This window comes from Macrobrachium nipponense, chromosome 42 (genome assembly GCF_015104395.2).
Source record: "Macrobrachium nipponense isolate FS-2020 chromosome 42, ASM1510439v2, whole genome shotgun sequence".
Classification (NCBI taxonomy): domain Eukaryota; kingdom Metazoa; phylum Arthropoda; class Malacostraca; order Decapoda; family Palaemonidae; genus Macrobrachium; species Macrobrachium nipponense.
This window is the reverse complement of record NC_061103.1, coordinates 16889306-16908769: the sequence shown is the minus strand read 5'-3', so window position 1 is coordinate 16908769 and position 19464 is coordinate 16889306. Positions and strand designations below refer to the sequence as shown.

The following is a 19464-nucleotide window of genomic DNA, read 5'->3' as shown; positions in this document are numbered from 1 at the left end:
GCCAGCGCAGCAACGGCAGGGACAGCCAGCGCAGCAACTGCATGGACAGTCAGCCCAGAATCGGCAGGTACGGCAGGCAGCACCGGAAACACAGGAAGTGGAGCAGCAGCCAGCAACATCCTGGTACCGGCGGCAGGTCCAGGGGCGAGCTCTAGGGCAGCGGAAGTGTGGTCGCGGCAGCGCGGCAACCACGAGCGGCGTCGGCACGCCCCCCCCCCCTCTCGGTACGGCGAACGGCACTTCACAGCCGCTGTAGGCAAGACTGTTACCACGTGAGGCGAGTACACCAGGTGAGGAGGGACGTTGTCACCTGGAGCGTGGTCACCACTCCATGGTGACCGCAGTAGACCCAGACATAGAAACCGCAGCCCCTGGACACTAGCACGCCCTGCAAATGGAAGGACGCCCATACCTCACCAAGGTCCACCCTCGTGGCAGTAGCACCTGCGGAAATAACAGTAGTAGTGATTAGTGGGGGGGAAGTCCCCTCGCGTGAGGGGGGGGGGGGGGGGGGGGGGGTGAGCCCCACACCGAACGAGTGGAAGACCCCGAATACAATTGTATATCGGGCACCGAGAGACCCTACCCCCGGGCCGCTCGACGGATCAGGCGAGGAGAAGAACCCAGATAACCTCCCCCCCCCGAAGGGGAAGGGCCATCTGTGGGAGCTGAGCGGGGGGGGGGATTCTCGTTCCCCACCCCCGCACAGCACCCATGTACCCAACAATAATAATAAGAGCCCGAGAGCAATCGTGCCCTCGGCCCGAATGCAAGGGCATAAGGATCAATTCCCTGACTGAGCGGAACTTGAACCAAATAAATATTGATGCAATCAATAATAAAAGGAATAAAATGAAAAAGAATCTTGCATTACGATTCACTTTACAATGATAATGGGCTCGGATCGAGCGCATTTGCGCCCTCGGTACCGAGCGCAAGGGTAAAAGGATCCATTCCCGATTATGAAAGGAAACCTTGATCCATAATGAATTGATGCAATCAAAATATATATGAAAATGAAAAAGAATACTGCGCTTGCGATTTCACTTCATACAAAATAAAAAGGGGAAGGATCAATTCCCGGGAAATAGCGGAAACATTGATCCAAGTAAATAATGCAATCTCAATAAAATATGAAAATGAAAAAGAACTGCACTTGCGATTTCACTTCATTCAAATAAAAGGGGAAAGGATCAATTTCCGGGTAAGAGCGGAAACTGATCCAAAATGAGTATTGCTACAATCAAAATAAATATATGAAAATTAAAAAGAATACTGTACTTGCGATTCCACTTCCATACAGAATAAGTTTTCGTGCCGAGCGCATTCGCTCAGCAACGAGCATACAGGTCAAAAAAATATAAATGAAAAGGGCACTTACTTACGATTTTCATCTACACATTTCCAACCAAAATATAAGCTCGGAGCGAGCGCTCTCCCGCCCTCGGCACCGAGCATACACAATACGAGGATCATTTCTGGGAAAAATGAATTCCTTCCCGCCCTTACCCCGCCTTCAGTCCCCCCGGCAACTCGGGTAATCGGAGGGCGTGGAGAAACCAAGATCCTTTAATTCACAATTGAATTCAAAGGAAATAAATATGAAATGATTGTACTTACAATTCAGTTCACTAGATAAATAGAAAAAGAAAAACACAACCATGCGAAAGCAACGACGATGAAGCGGGCAGAGAGCGATGATACACGTCTACACGCCAGCAGGCCGAAAGCAAAAGTGATTTGTTTACCTCCCAGTCGCACGCGCGCCTGTCGGACAAGCAGTTAACTACCGAACCCCTTGTTCGAAAGCTTACGACCTATCCAGCTGCCGCTAGTACCTTCCTATTGTAAAAGGACCGAAGGTTTGTATGCCGTGTCGGAACAAATATATCAAATGACCACAAATGGTATGGTCAAGTTTGAGACTAGCAGGACTACTGCATATGACCTGAGTACCATCCTCAAGGACTGTTGGATACCCTGAATAATGGTCTATCCTGCTAAATGGTAACCTGAGATCTATATGAAAGTAAGTTAACTTCCAGTAACAATCACATATTCAGTAAAAATGCACTGATGCACCTGTGGGTAACATTTCTAAGTCCAATAAAAGAAAGGTCTAATGGCTTTACTAACTCACCATGTTTATTTTGACTGATTAATGAATATGCTTAAAGAGTCACATAGATCAGTGGATATACATCATGTACTCTACCTTCATCTGAAAATTTCTCCTTGTGGACAGAAACAAATGCACAAAAGCAGCAAAAGACTTCAGTTGAAGCCTGGTTAACATGTTGAAGCATAACCACCTTTTTAAGACTTACATCGGGCACAAGGCCATCTATTCTTTGTTACATTCATCAACTTTTACACAGAAATGTTTGGAGTGTCAAAAGGAAATTAAGTCTAATATTACCTAGAGAGAATGAAAAGCTTACTATTACTGATCTTTGATATTAGTGACCCTAGGAGAATGACCCCAAATATACTACATACTGTTTGGCTGTGAGAATGGGAAAGACATCCATTTAGAAGCCTTTTTCAGCTGACTGTAGTTGTCACAGAAAGCAACATGGCTACCTTCAATTTCAAGGAGAATCCTCCCATTTTGAACATGTAGGTACCTGTCTATTCTAGGATGAACATGTAGATACCTGTCTATTCTAGGATGACTAGTTGAAGAGGTAAAAAAATTCCGGATATACTATTTCACCCTCTCCTTGTCCTATTCTGTAATGAAAAGTGCAATTTTTTTTTACAAGTATCCAAGACTTGGCAGAGTCCTCTAATCCTCAAAAACTGTTGTATTTGCTATATGAAATGAAGGAAATTTGTTAAAATCCTACTACATTTAGTTGTTTCTGAACTGGGGATGCCAAAAACAAAGCAGAAGACCTTGGTTATAATGTCTTTTGCTGTCCTTGACCTCAACAGCTCATAAGAGGTAGGACATATTGACAAAGAGGCTATGATTTCTTTCATGCCATAAAAAAAGTCCATCAAGTTATTGCTTATCAATTCATACCAAGTGATTAAAAGATCTATGGTGATAAAAGACCATAACATTACATATACAATAAAGCACGTTAACTCTAGCACAGGCATGCATATAACAAATATTTCCTATTCTTGTATGTTCATTATTCCCAGTAAATAAAGCCAAACTCTATAAGGACTGCATGTTATTTCAAGTAAATTACCTTTCACTACCAATAACTCTATAAATAATATATGCATGACATCTAGTCATATATGACAGAAAATAAATCATAGTCTGAAATCCTTACATAAAACAGTACTAGTCTACTATGTTTTTGAAAATATGGACATGCAATTCAAAATCTCATACTTTACCTCTTACTAACTCTTTTGCTTCTTCAATAGCTTTTCTGTCATAGTCTGGAGGCTTCTGAAGAGATGAAATGCCAGCTATCTTGGCACTTACAGATAGTGTGGATTTGGGAACGCCCCATCTTCCTGCTATTTCTCGTAATGTACCCGTCCCTGCTTTCAAGTCTTCTATTGCTCTTTCTAAATCTTCAGGCCTAGAAAAATTTTTTTTTAGTATCATTCTGGATCATACTCAAGTTAGTAAACTTGAATACAAAAGAGGGGGCATATCATGTATGATCACATTCTGGAAACAGGGTGCAGGCAATTAAACAATAAGTCTGCAAAAGCTTAAAATTATGTACTATATCACAAAATGCAAACCAACTATATCACAAAATGCAAACCAAAGCTTTACTAGCAGCCTTCTTTATTCCAGCATCTTCAAGAACATAAATTCAAAGGCTTACAGAAAAAGTACTCTGTATCTATGTGAAATGGAACTGTTGCTCAATTAAGAGTAGCTCTGCTTTAGCACCTGTTCCACTTCTATATGCTTTCCTTTTAAATGAAAATATATTCTATAAGCATCTGATCAACAGATACAAACAAGGAGCTCAAACTAGGGCAATCTAATTCATAATCTACTTTAACTTTGGCACTAATATGTTATTAATCACATACTATTACTTTTATGGCACAGCAGTACTGAAATTTCTAAGAATAAGGCCAGAAATAATATACAGAAATAAATAATTGCATGCCATAGATATAATGCTATTCACAAAAAGATTCAACACCAAACATTAATCTTACCCATATTTGGCAAGTTTGTAAAGATGATCTCGTCTCCTTCTTGAAGAATGTTTTTGTAGGACCTGATAAAAATTTTAAAAAATAAAAATACGTATAGGCAAAAATGAACACAATAAATATTTTGTTTTCACTGATACATTACGTACTTGTATCATCAATAGTATAAAATTATTTTCTCACACAAAAAATGTGATCAAAATATTTTTCATTATGTATTAACCCTTAATGGATGGATAGCTTCTCAGGAGTAGTAACAGGTTTGGGGTGGTGGATGGATTGATCCTGTAGATAAGCAATAATAAGCGTCATCGATTTGGAAAGAATCAGGTGGAAAAGAGGTACCAATATGTACTTCTGTACCCTATAAATTCACTAATGGTAACTTTTACACTGGCTACAATCAAGACTAGATGGCTCATGCAAGCTTAGTAGTGATTTTGACTTCGAGGGGGAATGTACTGCTTCTCTGTCTTATATGACGCCTTTTCATAAATTTGCTCGTAAATACACCAGAGTTCTTCTTTTTCTTGTCTTTTATTTCTTATCTGTTTTGATATATGAGCAGTAATTATAATTTTACAAACAAAATAAAATTATTTATTAGAAAAAAACATATAGTATAAGTTGGTAAAATTTACGATTGTCTTATAGAAGAGGCCCCTCTAGGTAGGGTCAATTTTTTAGAATTTTTTTTCTTTCACCAAGTACACTTGCACATTGGCATATCTTCATCTTTCTATTGATGTGCTTATTTTGTAAATTGGCTGACCTCAAAGTTTACCCGGCTTGAGGAGCTGCATATTGATTTTTTTTACCTGTCCACTAAGGGTTAACACAAATCTTTTAATAAGATAACCACTGATACTTAGTCATTAGTGCTGGATACATACCAGCTTCATAATGTTTTCAAGTATCAAGTGAATTTGAAAGAAATAGCAAAATTAAAGGTGAACCAAATCTATAGCTAATTATACTAAATTTCTATAAGCCTAAGTTTATTTTTTATTGCATTAATGAACATAAGCAAAGAATGGACAGTTACAGTATAGCAACATATCCTACTGATTAGCAAAGGAATCATGAATGTTTCAAAATTCTAATATACTGTACTTTGTAGTACATATTTAGTTTATTCCAATAGCATGTGGCAGGACTGAAACCACCTAACTTTTACCTTTAACTTTTAATGATACAGACTTAGCTGAAAGTTTTCAAGAGAAGAAGTTTACAGTTTTCCCAATAAATTACTGTATTCAATTCAAGATATAACTCTGCCTTATCTTTAGTGAGACAGTTCAGATTTCCATCTTTATACTTTTCCATTACAGTAACAGCTAATAGTGGGGAACTTAATCAAGCTTTCAGATAAAGCAAGTCTATTTAACATTTTATGGTAACAATCTTTTGTTTGTAAAGTGGACCCTATATTCGAGTTCTCCGGATTCGCGAACTCACGCATTCGCGGATTTCTCTCTGGAACATATACCCCAATTATTTGCTGGAAATTTGCCTATTCATGGGATATTTCTATGAGAAATATCCACAAATTCCTGTTTTTTTTATCAATTTCATCATAAAATGCACTTTTTGTGATAAAACTATTAAAAAACCAGGTATAATAATTTTTGGTGGGTTTTTCTTGAGTTTTAACTAACAAAATAGACTGTTTTAAGTGTTTGTATAGGGATTCCAACTATTTGCAGGTTCTAACTATTCATGGGGGGTCTGGCACACATCCCCCGCGAATATGGGAGACCACTGTATTCTCATTCTTAATATTTGCCATCCTAAGCAATTTCTCAGATGAATACAATATTGCTTATTGTTTTCCTAAAAATTGTCTGGGGTGCTTTGAACCTCAGTTTACAATACATATTTACAATTTTTCTTTTCAAGAAATCCTATTGTCAAATCAGCATAAATTACACAATTTAATACTGTTACTGTTCCAAAGAATTTAAATACAATACTAATTACTGTACTAACTTCTATTTTCCCATTATGCTATGCATAAAGTTGGTTGAAGTCTAGACTTTTTTCCTGTTACTTACTTTGTAATTAAGAATATTGACTTATTTGTAATGCCGTTTACATCATAGAAAAACTTGGCAATGAATACGTTAAAACTTGTTTAAGCAAATTTCAGTCATATACGTACTTGGATTCAGGTGTTTTTTCCATACAAAATTTGTCTTGTCTTTCAAGTAACTGGTAAACAAGCGCTGATGATGGTTTTAGTGTTACTCCAACTTGTCTGGTGTTCCACATTGTTATTGCCTACTTTCTTTTTAACTTTTAGAATTAGCATGAAACTTTCCTTTGCAAATACATTTATTGAAAGTGTGATAATGATGGTACATCCTTGCTGCAGCAAATTACTTCTAGCCTAAAATAGGTCATATGATATCTCATATACAGTGGAACCTTGGTTTTCAAACGCCCTGGTTTTTGTACAATTTGGTTTTTGTAGACTTTGTCCAACAAAATTTTGTCTCAGGTTTTGTAGGTTTCCTCGGATTCTGTACACTCAGAAATGCTCCTTCTGGGGCCCAATGCGTGACTAGGCCCTGTATCAGAGTCCAAACAAAGTGTCCCGTGTTCTCTCGTGACCCATTCTGCTTTTGTGGTCATTGTTTTTTGTGCTTTTTTTATTCAAGTTCAATTGCTAAATGAGCCATCATGCCATCATGGGGCTTCTGTAAAAATGTTGAGAAACATATAGAATTCAAGAAAGAACTCGTAGCGAAGTGTTGGAGAGTGTTGCATGCCAGTCATCGTAAGAAAATGCCTACAAGTGCTGCTGTTAATGAATTTAAGGCCACCAGAGGTTGGACTGAAAAATTCAGAAAGCAAATGAGCATATATAATGTGCCTACTTCAGTGATTAAGGACATGTTTACAAAGGGGAGCGATATAAAAGATTCTATGGAGAACTATCATCTCAACAAAGATGTCGTAATCTGTCTCTCCAACATCTTTGATAACAATGCTGTGTTCCACTTTAAGCAAGTTTTGAAGAGACAGCAGAAACAAATGTCTCTGGACAGTTTTGTCGTGTGACAGGAGTTCAGTGACTCTCAAGCTGGTCATAGCACCAATAAAAAATGAAGAGAAGTAGGGTGCTGACAAGCTAAAACCACCAATAACCAAAACTTGGTGATTTATGGCACATATGGCGCCGATATCCAGTTAATGGTGCTGATAACCAGTTAATAGCGCTTCCTTTAGGTATGTTATGGTGCCATAACTCCACTATTGGCACCTTATGGCACTGATAACTGGAACTTGGCAAGTTATAGCGCCATAAATCGCTGATTTTATGGCGCTGGACAAGCGCCATAAAACCGGATCGCCATTAACTGAGTCCGCCGATCACTGGGGACTGCCTGTACTGACCAGGCCTGGAGATCTGGTACTGGTAAACAATACAGAGGAAGACAATGGTTTCGAGACATGGCAAATAGGTCCATCATTGGTTTTCCCCAAATCTTCCACAGGTCTAAGCAAACCAGTGGATTCAAGGTCCATTCTGTAGAGAGGACTTGTTCCTGACAGCTCAGCTTGTCAGCTAATACATTGATCCTTCCTTGGACAAACCTGGTACTTATTCTGGTGTCGTTCTGGTCTGCCCAGAAGAGAAGATCTCTTGTTGGCTCGTACAGAGAGAACGACCAAGTCCCTCGTTGCTTCACTATGTAAGAGAGAGCTGTTGTGTTGTCCAAGTAGACTACAATTGTCTTGTTCCCTACTTCTTGAGGGAAGGACTGAAGGCCTAAATGCATAGCCTTTAGCTCTTTCATATTTATGTGAAAAGACTTTTGTTCTGGGAACCATATCCCTGACGCTTTGCTCTTCTCTAATAGAGCGCCCCATCCGAGGTCCAATGTATCTGAGAAGTTCAGGCTGGGGCTCAATGGAATAAGAGACTTCCCTTGCAAATATCTCTCCTTGGAGTTCCACCAGAGAAGGTCCTCCTTTACTTTTCTTGTCACTAGAAACCTTCCTGTTCCAGCTCGCTTTCAAAAAGAACTGTAGAGGTCTGGATGTAGTCTGCCTAGACGTATGAATTGTTCCATTGACGATAGAAAACCGAGAAGATTCATGCAACTATTGACCAAGCATTCTTCCAGAGTAAGAATCTCCTGTACTTTCTACTGGCAAGATTCTATCCTTTTTGGTGTCAGAAAAACCCGAAAATCCTGAGACACTATTACATCCCCAAATATTGAATCCTCTGAGAAGGGATCAATTGGGACTTCTGGTGGTTCACTAGAATTCCTAATTCTTGTATTCTGGTAGTTCACTAGAATTCCTAATTCTTGTACTAATAAGATAGTCTTCATGAAATAAGAGTGCACTGACTCTCTGAAAGATCTGAGGAGCCAGTTGTCCAAATACTGGGAGATTCTTATCCTTTATAGGTGTAGTCACTTTGTGATGGGTGCCTTCACTCTGGTGAAAACCTGAGGCACCATTGTAAGACCAAAGCAAAGAGCCCGAAATTGATAAGTCTTTCCCTCGAACACAAACCTAAGGTACTTCCTTGAACTGGGATGAATAGGTACACGGAAATATGCGTCCTGTAGGTCTAAGGACGTCATCCAATCTCCTGGGTGACTGGACAACAGGACTGACTGGTTTGTTTCCATCTTGAATTTTGTCTTCCAGATGAAGACGTTGAGAGCACTGACATCCAAGACGGGCCTCCAGCACCTTGATGACTTGGGGACCATGAACAGACGGTTGTAAAAACCTCCTGACCCCTGCGAATAGGCAATCAAGACGACTAGCATGTTGACTAAGGAAGGCATTTTCACAAAGGGGATGATATAACCACCTTTCACTACCTTCACTATCCCGGCTTCTGCTCCCTTTTCTGCCAAACTTCCTAAAACAAAAGAAGTCTGGCTCTGACTTGCACAAGGAGAACGGTCTCCCCACTTGTGAGAGGGACTTTTAGCAGAGGTTTTCTTCACTGCTTCTGAGGCAAAATGAGTATTTCCTCTGCAATTGGAGAAGGATCTCGGCTTGGACCAAAAGGGCTGTTCCCTTGGTCTCTGAGCAGACTGAGCAAGACGATCCTGAGTCCTTTTCTTCTGCCACTCAGAAACTACATCAAGGACTGTCGACTGGGTAAACAGGTGCTTTTTATCCAACAGTGAATAAAACAATGCCAATCTTTGAGTTGCTCTAACTCCCTTAAGAGGTGTACGAGTACCAGAGCTCCCTTTTCTTCAGAGTGCCAATGTATAAAGGAAAGCTAGCTCATGGGAGCCATCTGTGGTTGTGGTTCCCTTCAATACAAGATGATACTCCAAACCAGTCTGATGAAAAGTTCTTTGGCAAGACCGAGCAAGATCTGATTTTGGGAGCCAAGGCACCCACTGCCCAATCAAGAAAGTTCATGATTTCAAAAAGCCTTTGAAGATGTTCTTCAGGAGATGCGCTAGTTCCGAAGCCAAAAACAAAATCTTTGCCAAAGAGAAAACAGAACATCTAGCCAAATCTACTAACCCCAAGAAGTCTCCTTGGGAAGAGGCACAGATTCCCTTAGTGGTGTACGAGAGATACCTCCACCTCCATATCCTAGAGGGAGGAAAACTAAAAGAGGTTCTGCCTTGATCCCTCTTTTCTGCTAGCCAAGCTTCTATGTCCTTGAAGGCTTTCTTTGCTGAAGAAGAAAGAATAATTTTCGGTATGTTGGAGGAAGCAGAAGAAGGCATATCCATCACAAAAGTCAACGTGGGCGATGAGGGAGGATAAGAGGCCATAAGGGACTTATCTGCAGAAGCTTGAGTCATATCTGCAACCAGAGGAGCTTGGGGTATTGGAGTTACAATGGGTGCCTAAGGAGACTCCGCACCTATGGGCGCTTAAAGTGTCCTAGCCACTATACTGGCGCCTGAGCCAAAGCAGGCACTTGAGATGTCATGGGTACTTGAGGTGCCGTGGGAGCTTCAATAAATAAAGTCAAAATGTTATCCAATTTCAGCTGAATAGGGTCCACTTCAATTGAAACAGCGAGAGCTACTGGAGGAGGAGGCGCCGATGGGTGCTCGGGCGCAACTGCACCTGTCTGTGACTCCACACACACAAGCACTACCTGGCGCTTGTTGATAGTAGAAGGTTTTGGTGTCAATGGGCACTTGACTGCTTCTGACAGCACGGGCGCCCTGGGAGCTGCAGGAGGAGCAGGAGCTGCAAGTGCCAAATTCTGATGTGGGGCAATCAAACTATGAAGAGATTTAGGCATTGGGGGAGTACTTTAGGAACCACAGGAGGCACTGCTACGGCCATAGAAGCCCTCTTAAGAGGCCAAGACTTACTGCTTGAGTGCCACTGACGACAAGGAGAGGAGTCTTCGGAACTGGGCAACTTATGCACTTCCATATAGAGACCTTTCCAGTGGTTCTCTGTTGCAACCTGGGAAACTACAACAGGATGAACTGAAGGGGCAACTGCTTGGGGGCAGACCCCACCAACCTCCCTTGGGCTACCAGTTTGGGGAGCATGTCAGTGACTTTTGCCTAGGAGAGTCAATGGGAAGAACAGCCACCTCCTCCACTAACACTGCACTGTCACTTTTTGCCTTGACCATCAGGAGTTTCACTGATGAACCAAGCTGCTCCATCGTCTGAACTAACAGTGAAAAGCGTTTTTCAAGCTTCTCTTCTAGACTGGTGATGGGGTTGGGATCAGAAGTGTGGGAGCCTGAAACTTGAGAAGGTAGTACAGCAAGAGAACTGGAAACTGGGGCTAGAGAAATTACAGGAACATTTGATTTTGACTAGCTGATTTTGAACTAGCTCTAGCTAAAGCCTTTCTCTCTCTATTTCTATCAAATTTTCTTAAATGAGATTTTAAGTTCCTCCATGTTCCCTCATCCCAATCAACATACTCATTACATCTTACATCCACAAAACATACTTGTCTACAACAAGTTGAACACAAGGTAAGTATGTATATCGTAAGACTCTTTGGTCAACCTAGTCTTACAACCATTTGCACAATACCTAATGTTAGCAACACTAGAGTCTGACATTTTGTGAATACAGACAAGTCGGTAAGCAAAGTAAAAAAGAAAATCTATCTAGTTCTTTAAAAAAAGTGCCCAAAATCTAAATAGATAACACCGAATCGGCAAACACAAAGCAAATAATACTTCACCAAATCTGATAAACAAAAGAAAAAGTCAAGAATTCCAGAATTAACTACAGCTAACAACCAGTCTGTAGCCATCAGCCAGCAGAAACAAACTAAGATCTTTGTCTAGTGGTTCCTTTCTTTCCCCAAAAGTGGGCAGGGTCATTGTTACCTAGCCAAAACAAAACATGAATTTGGAATTTAATGCCAGGCAAGTGAAACTCTTAGGTATATATTAGGCGAGTCCCATAATTAAAACTGACAAATCTTTTAGAAACAATCCCTGAAATACCAAGATTCATCTCTGTATAGAAATACAGGTTGTAGCTTTACTGTCAAATCAACAAATCTTTTAGATATGGTCACTGAAATACCAAGATTCATGTCTGTATAGAAATACAGACTGTATTAGACTTGTGTAAAATCTTACTTTTTTATGCAATTTCATGTCTTATATATCCACCATGAATTTATGTTCTGTTTACTAATGGGATACCTATATTCAACAGTAGTGTAATAAATTCTTTCCACTTCATCCAGGTTGGTGCTACCTTCCCAGTACCTCTCAAAGTCCAGTGTCCCTTTCCTTTAAAATCTTACCTTCTGCTCAGAAATCCCTATTCCTTTCTTCTTGCTAGTATCTATACCTTCCTACTCTTCCTGGCATTATTGCAAAATAAATCCTTCTCATTTCAATTGTGTTTGCTTTCTTTCTATTTATATTTTACCTGTGGAAAGATATCTGTACAAGAATAGTTTTATTTAAAAATGCAAATTTTATGCAAGCAAAATGAAAATAAATTTTACATACCGATATAGAATGAGGTTCCTTTGAACTTGTCTGATCATCAAAAGATCTTTCTTCATCCATGTAATCACTACTGAACAACATTTCACTCATGGTCCTATCCTCACTTAGCTGTATAAAGAGATGCATAAACAGCATTACGTAAAACTTTAAAATTAATATAAAAAAAACATTTCACACGAACTACTTCAAAATATCATAACAAAATGAATATGCTGCACTACCAAATTACCACATCCAACAATGTGGACACCTGATACCTGATAATATCTTTGTATGCAGACTTTCTGTCACATAAATATTTTAAAAGGTTCATATCACTTACAAAGAAATCACACTTGATCAGTAGGAATCACGTTTTCTCTATGTGAAAACAAACCTTATACAAATATATTAAAACCAATACTGCCTGAGCCGCACAATGCTATCTCCAAGTAGCTAAATCGCATATTCCAATACAGTGTGACTTATGTCTGTATTCTATATCTAATCTCTAAATATATTAATACAGTGGTACCTCGAGATACGATATTAATCCGTTCTGAGGCGCCCTTTGTATCATGAGTTTTTCGTATCTTGGACCGCATTTTACATGTAAAATGGCTAATCCATTCCAAGCCCTCCAAAAACACCCCAGTAAATTTCATAATAAAGCTAAATTGACCTATAAACAATGAAATACTACAACAATTTGGACCATTCAATACCTACCTTGACCCTTAAATGCCGAAGGGGTATATTAAAAATAGTCTTCCGTGTGCCGAGGCGGTCTTGGAGTGAGCGCGGAAGCGGAAAAAATATTTTTTTCAAAAAATCACAGCGCGCTTAGTTTTCAAGATTAAGAGTTAATTTTTGGCTCCTTTTTTTGTCATTGCCTGAAGTTTAGTATGCAACCATCAGAAATGAAAAAAATTATCATTATCATATATAAATAATGCGATATATGATAGCGCAAAAACAAAATTTCATATATAATTGTATTCAAATCGCGCTATGCGCAAAACGGTTAAAGGTAATGAGTTAATTTTCTTTTTTTGTAATGTACACTAAATTGCAATCATTTTGGTATATAACACATTGTAAAACAATAAAAGCAACACAGAGAAAATACTATCACAAAATATTGCATGAATTCGTAACACGCGGACGTAAACAACTATTTTTTTCAAAAATTCACCATAAATCTAAATATTGTCCTAGAGACTTCCAATTTCTTTCAAAAGGAAGACAAATGATTGAATATTACTATACTTTAAGAGTATTAGCTTACAATTGCAGTTTTCGACCATATCTGACGAGTTAAAGTTGACCGAATGTCAAATTTTTTTATATATTTTTTTTATATGCAATTATTTCAGAAATTAGAAAAGCTACAACCTTCAAATATTATTCGTTTTATTCTAAGTGAAATTGCGCATATTTTCATATATAAAACTCTATGAAATGCCTAATATGAAATGGAGCAAATATCCCGAGAATGCGATGTACGCATTTCGGAGATTTGTGGCGGAGAATCCGCGCGCGGAGGGAAGGAAAGTTTTTTTTTAAATTCACCATAAATCTAAATATTGTGCTAGAGACTTCTAATTTGTTTCACGATGATGATAAATAACTGAATATTACTAGACTGTAAGAGTTTTAGCTTACAATTGCGTTTTTCGACCATTTCGGTAGTCAAAGTTGACTGAACGTGGTTTTTTTCCTATTTATCGTGATTTATATGCAAATATTTCGAAAATGAGAAAAGCTACAACCTTCATTTATTTTTAGTTGTATTCTACATGAAATTGCACACATTTTCATATATAAAACTTTATGTAACGACTAATTTAAAATGGTGCAAACATTACGACAATCGCACGTATGATTTTTTCGGAAGAGTTTACCGCGGAGGCATAAAGAAAATTTATTTTTTCATAAATTCCACCATAAATCAAAATATTGTGCTAGAGACTTCCAATTTGTTGCAAAATGAAGGTAAATGATTGAATATTACTAGAATATAAGAGTTTTAGCTTACAATTGCGTTTTTCGACCATTTCGGTAGAGTCAAAGTTGACCAAAGGTTGAAAATTTATCACTTATCATTTTTTATATGAAAATATTTCAAAACTGGTAAAAGCTACAACCATGGGTTGTTTTTAGTTGTATTGTGCATGAAATTGCACACATTTCCATATATAAAACTTTATGTAACGGCTAATTTTAAAATGGTGCAAACATTACCACAATCGCATGTATGATTTTTTTCGGAAGAGTTACCGCGCGGACATAAGGAAAAAGTTTTTTCATAAATTCACCATAAATCGAAATGTTGTGCTAGAGACTTCCAATTTGTTGCAAAATAAAGGTAAATGATTGAATATTACTAAAATATAAGAGTTTTAGCTTACAATTGCGTTTTTTTACCATTTCGGTAGAGTTAAAGTTGACCGAAGGTTGAAATTTTGGCACTTATCGTTATTTATATGAAAATATCTCAAAACTGATAAAAGCTACAATCATGAGTATTTTTTTGTTGTATTCTACATAAAAATGCGCACATTTTCATATATAATACTCCATGTAACGGCTAATTTAAAATGGTACAAAAATTATGTCAAAGTGACAAAATAATTTCCAAGATGTGTCATTGATACTTTCCAGTGCGGCAAGAAAGAAATTTGCGCTTGCGCGCCTGCGTAACGATTGTAAACAAAACAACACCTTGATCCGTGAACTCCCAGCATCCCCCAAGGCGCGTGATTCAAGAGTTTTTTGGCTGATAGCCTATAAAGTATGTCCGCGAATTTTAGACTTTTGTATGTCAACGTAAAATACGTCCAGTCGGCACCCGAGAGACAAAAAATGTCGACGTAAAATACGTCCACTCGGCGGTTAAGGGTTAATACGTACTGCTAATTACCTGTAAATAAAGTGTATTAGTGTACATGGTATACAAGAAATACTGTACGTATGTAGTAAAATGTGGAAGCTTACCTTTCGAGTGAGGCTATCTCTGAAAGTGGCGACAGAGGAGAAGGACAAACGGCAGATACATACGTATGTACGTACACTTAACTTTACGAAACGCATAAAAAATGTAAGGAAAACATACATAAACTAAACTTTACGAAACACATTAACAAAACTGTAACACTTAACTTTACAAAAAACTAAAATTAAACATGTTATTGTTATTATACAATTAAGTTTGTTCATACTTACCTGGCAGATATATATATAGCTGTATTTTCTGAAGTCCGACAGAATTTCAAAACTCGCGGCACACGCAGTGGGCGGCCAGGTGGTAGTACCCATTCCCGCCGCTGGGAGGCGGATATCAGGAACCATTCCCATTTTCTATTCTATATTTTATTTAATGCCCCTGTCTCCTGAGGGGTAGGAGGCGGGCACTTTAATTATATATATCTGCCAGGTAAGTATGAACAACTTAATTGTATAATACAATAACATTTTGTTCATGCCACTTACCTGACAGATATATATATAGCTGAATCCCACCTTCGGATGGTGGGAAGAGACAGAATAGGATTTTTTAGGAAACTTAAATTAAGTAGATGATATACATCTTGGTTCCTCACCTGTTAGCAAAGTAGACTCTGTGATTACTGTCACTTAAGGCTGCTTTTGCTTAAATCAGAGTTGCCAGCCAGGTGGAGACCTGTAGTGCTGGTGCGCTCTGGATGATCTGTCACGGGTACGTGACCTCAACGTGACAAGACCATCGAGCCATACATATGAGGGCAACGAAGCCAACTGACCACCACCTGACCAACTATCCAAAAAACCCTTAAAACTAACTAAGGATGGGAGATCTTCACATAAGACTCACAACCAACTACACAACAATAAAACTAACCTAAACCTAACTAAGGGATAGGGAAAGAGCTACTTTCCGGACCCCAAGACTGTGTCCGCAGAATAAACGTATGGCCCCACCCCAGTGAATTACAGTCGTCATAAATCGTTCTCACATCCCTTAGGTAATGTGAGGCGAAGACGGAGTTACTCCTCCAAAAGGTGCAATCAAAAGAATGTCCTTGATTGACATATTCTTTTGGAAGGCAAGAGAGGTAGCGACAGCTCTAACTTCGTGAGCTTTCACTCGTAAGAGGCTCAAATCAGTCTTCTGGAAAGATGAATGAGGCCTCTTTAATGACGTCCCTCAGAAAGAAAGCAACAGCATTCTTAGATCAAAGGTAACCTTGGTCTCTTCACAGAGCACCAGAGATTACCTGAGGGACCTCTTACCTCTTTTGTTCTATGTACATAGAACTTGAGAGCCCTGACAGGGCACAGGGCTCTCTCTGGTTCTTGGCCCACCAGACTTGACATAACCCTTGATCTCGAAAGTTTTCGGCCAAGGATTAGAAGGATTTTCATTCTTCGCCAAGAAAGTTGGGCTCAAAGAGCAGACAGCATTGTCTCCTTTGAATCCCACTAAATTACTAAAAGCTTGTATTTCACTAACCCTCTCTTAGCCGTCGCCAGAGAAGTTAGGAAAAGAGCCTTCCTTGTCAAGTTTCGAAGAGCGCTGCCTGAAGAGGTTCGAAAGGACTTGATATTAAGAACTTGAGAACCACGTCAAGGTTCCATGAAGGAGGTCTCGTTTGAGGAATCTTCGAAGTTTCGAAAGATTTTAAAAGATCATGAATGTCTTTGTTGTCAGAAGGTCAAGGCCTCTGTGCCTAAAAAACCGCTGACAAACATGCTCTTATATCCCTTGATGGTAGGGACTGCTAATTTTCTGCACATTCCTGAGAAAGAGCAGAAAATCAGCTATCTGGTTCACAGAGGTCGAGGAAGAGGAAACTCCCTCCTTTTTTACACCATGCCCTGAAGGAAGCCCACTTCGATTGGTAAACAGCTCTTGTAGAAGCACGTCTTGCATTTGCGATTGCTCTCGCACCTGCTTTCGAAAAACCTCTCGCTCTGGCCAACTTTTCGATAGTCTGAACGCAGTCAGACTCAGAGCGGAGAGGTTTTGGTGAAACCTTTCGAAGTGAGGCTGTTTGAGTAGATCTTCCTCCAGGGGGCAATGTCCTTGGAAAGTCTACAAGGAAAGACATGACCTCTGTGAATCCATTCTCTCGCTGGCCACATCGGAGCGATCAGGGTCAACCTCGTCCCTTCTGAGGCCGCAAACTTCCTCATGACTTCCCCCAAAATCTTGAATGGTGGGAAGGCGTACAGATCTAGACCCGTCCAATTCCAAAGCAACGTGTCCACAGCGATCGCTTCTGGATCCAGGACCGGGGAGCAATAAAGAGGAAGTCTCTTGGTCCTTGACGTCGCGAATAAGTCAACCAGAGGACGTCCCCACAACCTCCAAAGGTCTCGACACACGTCTTTGTTTAAGGTCCATTCCGTCGGTAGGATTTGTTCCCGACGACTGAGAAAGGATCGGCCCTGACGTTTTGCACTCCTGCAATGAACCTCGTCAGGATCGTCACCTTTCTTCTCTTCGCCCACAGCAGAATCTCCCTCGCCAGGAAAAACAAAGTTCTGGAGTGTGTTCCTCCCTGATTCTTCAAATAAGCGAGTGCTGTGGTATTGTCGGAGTTTAAACTCCTTTCGAAGAACTGCAGAGACAGAAAGATTGCTGCAAGTTCTTTGACATTTATGTGCCAGGCTACCTGTTCCCCTCCCCAGGAGCCTGACACTTCCTTCCCTCCTAGTGTTGCTCCCCAGCCCGTGATGGAAGCGTCGGAGAACAACACTAGGTCGGGCTCAGAAGACTTAGACACGCCCTCCTGTAGCTTCTGTGGGTCGAACCACCATCTTAGATGGTTCTTTATTGGAAGAGATATTCTCAATATCGCATTGAGATCGGTTCCTTGGCCTTCCACTCGTCCGCAAGGAAAAACTGGAGAGGCCTGAGGTGCCAGTCTTCCCAAGGAAACAAACCTTTCTAGCGAGGAAAATGGTTCCCAGCAGACTCATCCATTACCTCGCCAAGCAAGTCTCTTTCCCTAAGAACGTGCCGAAGATCTTTTCTAATCCTAGCCGCTGACGTTCCTGGGACGGAAAACGCTCGAAAAGCCATGAATCCATCTGAATCCCCAGATAACACGATGGACTGTGTCGGGGTCAGATGCGACTTTTTCGAGGTTGACAAGAAGTCCCAGGGACTTTGCTAGGGCTAAAGTGAACTGCAAGTCCTTCAGACACTTTTCTCTCGACGACGCTCTGATCAGCCAGTCGTCGAGGTACAGGGAAAACTCTTATCCCCGAAGAGTGTAGCCACCTCGCCAACATTCTTCATGACTATGGTGAACACCATTGGAGCCGTGGTCAGGCCGAAACACATAGCTCTGAACTGCCACACTTTTTTGTCTAAGACAAACCTTAGATACTTTCTTGAAAGAGGGTGGATCGGGATGTGAAAGTACGCGTCCTGCAAGTCTAAGGACACCATCCAGTCGCCGGTCTCAAGGCTCCCAGAACATAATGAGGCGTCTCCATCGTGAATTTGGTCTTTTCCACGAAAGAGATTGAGCCTGCTTACATCTAGAACTGGACGCCAACCTGACGACAGCTTCGGTACTAGGAAATAAATCCTGTTGTAAAACCTTGGAGACCCCAGGTCCGCGACTTGTTCCACCGCTCTTTTCTCGATCATTTGTTGAAGAAGATCGAATAACACTTGTTTCTTCTCTCCCTGATAGGATGGAGAAAGGTCTCTGGGAGTCGTAGAAAGAGGAGAAGATCTAAAACGGGGATCTTGTAACCCCTGCTCACGATCTTGAGGGACCAAAGAGTCGTGTCTCTCTCTCTCCACGCTCCCGCAAAAAACTTCAGTCTGGCTCCGACTGGTGTCTGAAGGACATGCTTCCTCACTTGGAAGGCTTTGATTTAAAGGAAGCTCTTCCTCGTGAAAAACCTCCCCTCCCCGAGGAGCTGCTCCTCGAGGGGGAGCCCCACGAAAGGGCTTAACCTTCTTCGGCGGTCGAACAAAAGCTGAAGAAGTTGAAGGTACTGCCGAACGTCTTGAGGACTGGGCTAAGAGGTCCTGCGTTGCCTTCTCTTGCAAACTGCTTGTCAGGTCCTTCACCAAAGTCTGGGGAAGAGATGTTCGAAAGAGAGGAGAAAAAAGCAAATCCCGCTTTCTGAGCTGGAGTAACTGAACGAGCCGTGAAATTGCACAGCAAAGCTCTCTTCTTCAAGAAGGCCGTCCCAAAAATGAGAGACGAGCTCCTCAGAACCATCCCTGACGCTTTGTCCATGCATGCTAACACGCTGGACAGCTCCCCCAACTGAGAGATTCTGGGCTTCTCGATTGCAGATCCAGAACTCCAACCCAAGCACCAGTCAAGGAAGTTGAAAAACTTCAAGAGTCCGGAGCAGACCCTTCAAATGAT

The 19464-nt window shown here is 40.5% G+C and overlaps 1 protein-coding gene across 1 annotated transcript in view; it reads right to left on the bottom strand.

The window, feature by feature from the left end:
- Positions 1 to 19464, bottom strand: part of LOC135213280 (uncharacterized) — a 98820-nt gene that overhangs the window by 10848 nt on the left and 68508 nt on the right. Inside the window, exons 8-10 of the mRNA XM_064247261.1 lie at positions 12104 to 12211; positions 4150 to 4211; positions 3358 to 3548 (exon numbers count right to left, since the gene is read on the bottom strand). Coding sequence (XP_064103331.1) covers positions 3358 to 3548; positions 4150 to 4211; positions 12104 to 12211 — 361 coding nt within the window. The remainder of the gene's footprint in view (positions 1 to 3357; positions 3549 to 4149; positions 4212 to 12103; positions 12212 to 19464) is intronic.